The 4,534-nt window shown below is 53.9% G+C and overlaps 1 protein-coding gene across 1 annotated transcript; it reads right to left on the bottom strand.

Moving 5' to 3' along the window:
- Positions 1-3,595: 3,595 nt before the first annotated feature.
- On the bottom strand, positions 3,596-4,234 carry LOC109027176 (myosin regulatory light chain 12B-like). Its single transcript, XM_055391589.1, has one exon. It carries the CDS (start codon positions 4,232-4,234, stop codon positions 3,596-3,598), a length of 639 nt encoding a protein of 212 aa, XP_055247564.1.
- Between the last annotated feature and the right edge of the window lie 300 nt (positions 4,235-4,534).

Here is a 4,534-nt window from a genome sequence, read left to right as displayed (position 1 = left end):
ATTACAGGCGTGAGCCACTGCGCCTGGCCATGGATTTCTTTTTTTTGAGAGGAAATCTTGTTTTGTCACCCAGGCTGGAGTGCAAGTGGCCCGATCTTGGCTCACTGCAAAATCTCCCAAGTTCAAGCAATTCTCCTGCCTTAGCCTCACAAGTAACTGGGATTACAGGCATGCACCACCACACCCAGCTAATTTTTTTGTATTTTTAGTAGGGATGGGGTTTCATCATGTTGGTCAGGCTGGTCTCGAATTCCTAACCTCAAGTGATCTGCCCACCTTGGCATCCCAAAGTGCTGGGAATACAGGCATGAACCACCGCGCCCGGCCCTGGCTAATGTTTTTTTTTTTCCTCTTGAGACAGAGTCTCATTCTGTCACACAGGCTGGAATGCAATGGTGCGATCTTGGCTCACTGCAACTTCCACCTGCTGGGTTCAAATAATTCCCCTGTCTCAGCCTCCCAAGTAGCTGGGATTACAGGTGCGAGCCACCATGCCCCGCTAATTTTTTTTGTATTTTTAGTAGAGATGGGGTTTCACCATTTTGGTCATGCTGGTCTCGAACTCCTGACCTCACATGATCTGCCTGCCCTGGCCTCCCAAAGTGCTGGGATTACAGGCATGAGCCACTGCGCCCTGCCTGCTAATTTTTAAATTATTTGTAGAGACAAGTCTCCCTATGTTGCCCAGGTTGGTCTCAAATGTCTGGGCTCAAGCAATCCTCCTACCTCAGCCTCTTAAGTGTTGAGATTACAGGCATGAGCTACCACACCTGGCCAAAATCTAGATCTTTTTTTTTTTTTTTTTTAATTGATCATTCTTGGGTGTTTCTCGCAGAGGGGGATTTGGTAGGGTCACAGGACAATAGTGGAGGGAAGGTCAGCAGATAAGCAAGTGAACAAAGTTCTCTGGTTTTCCTAGGCAGAGGACCCTGCGGCCTTCCGCAGTGTTTGTGTCCCTGGGTACTTGAGATTAGGGAGTGGTGATGGCTCTTAACGAGCATGCTGCCTTCAAGCATCTGTTTAACAAAGCACATCTTGCACCGCCCTTAATCCATTCAACCCTGAGTGGATACAGCACATGTTTCAGAGAGCACAGGGTTGGGGGTAGGGTCACAGATCAACAGGATCCCAAGGCAGAAGAATTTTTTCTTAGTACACAACAAAATGAAAAGTCTCCCATGTCTACCTCTTTCTACACAGACACGGCAACCATCCGATTTCTCAGTCTTTTCCCCACCTTTCCCCCCTTTCCATTCCACAAAACCGCCATTGTCATCATGACCCGTTCTCAATGAGCTGTTGGGTACACCTCCAAGCCGGGGTGGTGGCCGGGCAGAGGGGCTCCTCACTTCCCAGTAGGGGCGGCCGGGCAGAGGCGCCCCTCACCTCCCGGGCGGGGCGGCTGGCCAGGCGGGGGGCTGACGCCCCACCTCCCTCCCGGACGGGGCGGCTGGCCGGGCTGAGGGGCTCCTCACTTCCCAGTAGGGGCGGCCGGGCAGAGGCGCCCCTCACCTCCCGGACGGGGCGGCTGGCCGGGCGGGGGGCTGACCCCCCCACCTCCCTCCCGAACAGGGCGACTGGCCGGGCGGGGGGCTGACCCCCCCACCTCCCTCCCGGACGGAGCGGCTGGCCGGGCAGAGGGGCTCCTCACTTCCCAGTAGGGGCGGCCGGGCAGAGGCGCCCCTCACCTCCCGGACGGGGCGGCTGGCCAGGCGGGGGGCTAACCCCCCACCTCCCTCCCGGACGGGGCGGCTGGCCGGGCGGGGGGCTGACCCCCCCACCTCCCTCCCGGACGGGGCGGCTGGCCGGGCGCGGGGGCTCCTCACTTCCCAGTAGGGGCGGCCGGGCAGAGGTGCCCCTCACCTCCCGGACGGGGCGGCTGGCCAGGCGGGGGGCTAACCCCCCCACCTCCCTCCCGGACGGGGCGGCTGGCCGGGCGGGGGGCTGACCCCCCCACCTCCCTTCCGGACGGGGTGGCTGGCCGGGCGGGGGGCTGACCCCCCCACCTCCCTCCCGGACGGAGCGGCTGGCCGGGCAGAGGGGCTCCTCACTTCCCAGTAGGGGCGGCCGGGCAGAGGCGCCCCTCACCTCTCGGACCGGGTGGCCGGCCAGGCGGGGGGCCGAACCCCCACCTCCCTCCCGGACAGGGCGGCAGGCTGGGCGGTGGGCTAACCCCCCCACCTCCCTCCCGGATGGGGCGGCTGGCCGGGCGGGGGCAAAATCTAGATCTTATAATTGGGTTCAAGTTTTTTTTTCTTTTTTCTTTTCTTTTTTTTTTTTGAGATGGAGTCTCACTCTGTCACCCAGGCTAGAGTGCAGTGGTGCAATCTCGGCTCACTGCAACCACCGCCTCCCAGGCTCAAGCGATTCTCCTGCCTCAGCCTCCTGCATAGCTGGGATTACAGGCGCCCATGACCACACCCGACTAATTTTCGTGTTTTTAGTAGAGACGGGGTTTCACCATGTTGGCCAGGCTGGTCTTGAACTCCTGACCTCAAGTGATCTGGCTGCCTCAGCCTCCCAAAGTGCTGGGATTACAGGTGTGAGCCACTGCACCTGGCTCAAGTTTTCATTTCTCATATCCTGTTGATCTTACAACTCTTCTTCTTCTGATACTCATTTTCTCTCATCAGTGTGGAAATTTATTATAGTTTATATGAAGTTTTCCTCTTCTGTCTCTTTCCTCCATGTTTGTTTTTACTTTTTTTTTCACATTTGTTGATTTTTATTTGCTATCTCTTTTTCTTTTTCTTCTTTTCTTTCTTTTTTTTTTTTTGAGACGGAGTCTCACTCTGTCACCCAGGCCGGAGTGCAGTGGCGCGATCTCGGCTCACTGCAAGCTCTGCCTCCTGGCTTCATGCCATTCTCCTGCCTCAGCCTCCCGAGTAGCTGGGACTACAGGCGCCCGCCACCATGCCCGGCTAATGTTTTTGTATTTTTAGTAGAGACGGGGTTTCACCGTGTTAGCCAGGATGGTCTCGATCTCCTGACCTCGTGATCCACCCGCCTCGGCCTCCCAAAGTGCTGGGATTACAGGCGTGAGCCACCGCGCCCGGCCTTCTTTTCTTTTCTTTCTTTCTTTTTTTTTTTTGACTGAATTTTGCTCTTGTTGCCCAGGCTGGGGTGCAATGGTGTGATCTTGGTTCACTGCAACTTCTGCCTCCTGGGTTCAAGCGATTCTCCTGCCTCAGCCTCCTGAGTAGCTGGGATTACAGGTGCCCGCCACCACGCCCAACTAACTTTTTGTATTTTTAGTAGAGACGGGGTTTCACCATGTTGGTCAGGGTGGTCTTGAACGCCTGACCTCAGGTTATCCACCCGCCTCGGCCTCCCAAGTTGCTGGGATTACAGGCGTGAGCCACTGCGCCCGGCCATGATCTCTTTTTCAATACAATTTACACCCTCATCCCCATTTTCAGTCTGATTATACAAGTGCTGTGTGGCAGAAAGGTCTGGAATAAATACATCAAAAAAAAAAAGAGGCAAAGTTGTGAAACTAAGTTGCATGCAACAGGTTCTATGAGGATGGGGGAAGCGTCTGAGAAATAAAACAGAGTAAGACAATGTAGTTGGAAGGTTTTAGCTAAAGTTCTTTTCAGTCATCTTTGTCTTTTGCTCCATGTTTCAGGATGCATGTGAACTCGATGTAATTGAAATTCCCCTTTTTGTCAATAAGCGCTTCTCTGTACAGCTCATCCACTTCGTCATCCGTAAACCAATCCCACATGGTTGTCAGCAGCTCTCTCAGGTAATCTTCCTGAATAATGCCTGTTGCTTCTTCATCAAAGCAAGCAAAAGCATTTCCAATGACATCTTCAGGATCTGTGCCATTTAACTTCTCACCAAATATGGTGAGGAACATGGTGAAATAGATGGGCCCTGGTGCCTCATTCATTATGGCATCAAGGTATGCATCGGTGGGATTCTTCCCTAGGGAAACAAGCATATCATGCAAATCTTCTTTGTTGATGAAACCATCTCTGTTCTGATCAATCATGTTGAAGGCCTCTTTGAATTCCTGAATCTGTGACTGGTCAAACATGGCAAACACGTTGGATGTTGTGCGCTGAGGGCGCTTTTTGGTGGTCTTGGTCTTGCCTTTTTGCTCCACATGGTGGTTGTTTAATTCCAGCGCCAAACACCAGAAGTGGGGCTGCCCTGCGCCAGACGACGAGGGACGGCGAAGAGCACAAGGCTGTGTCGTTTTTACTTTTAATTTTGGGTTTTTGCTCATGTCTGAAGTCTTCCTCAACTATCTGGTGTTCCTTAACTGGGCACTCATATTTAAGACAGAGCGGGCTGGGTGCAGTGGCTCACACCTATAATCTCAGCACTTTGGGAGGCCGAGGTGTGTGGATCACCTGAGGTCAGGAGTTCGAGACCAGCCTGACCAATATGGAGAAACCCAATCTCTACTAAAAATAAAAAATGATCCGGGCGTGGTGGTGCATGCCTGTATTCCCAGCTACTCAGGAGGCTGAGGCAGGAGAATTGCTTGAACCCGGGAGATGGAGGTTGCAGTGAGCCAAGATCG

The sequence above is a fragment of the Gorilla gorilla genome, chromosome 5 (assembly GCF_029281585.2).
Source record: "Gorilla gorilla gorilla isolate KB3781 chromosome 5, NHGRI_mGorGor1-v2.1_pri, whole genome shotgun sequence".
Taxonomy (NCBI): Eukaryota; Metazoa; Chordata; class Mammalia; order Primates; family Hominidae; genus Gorilla; species Gorilla gorilla.
Note: the sequence above shows the minus strand (reverse complement) of the source record. Positions and strands in the feature narration are given on the sequence as shown.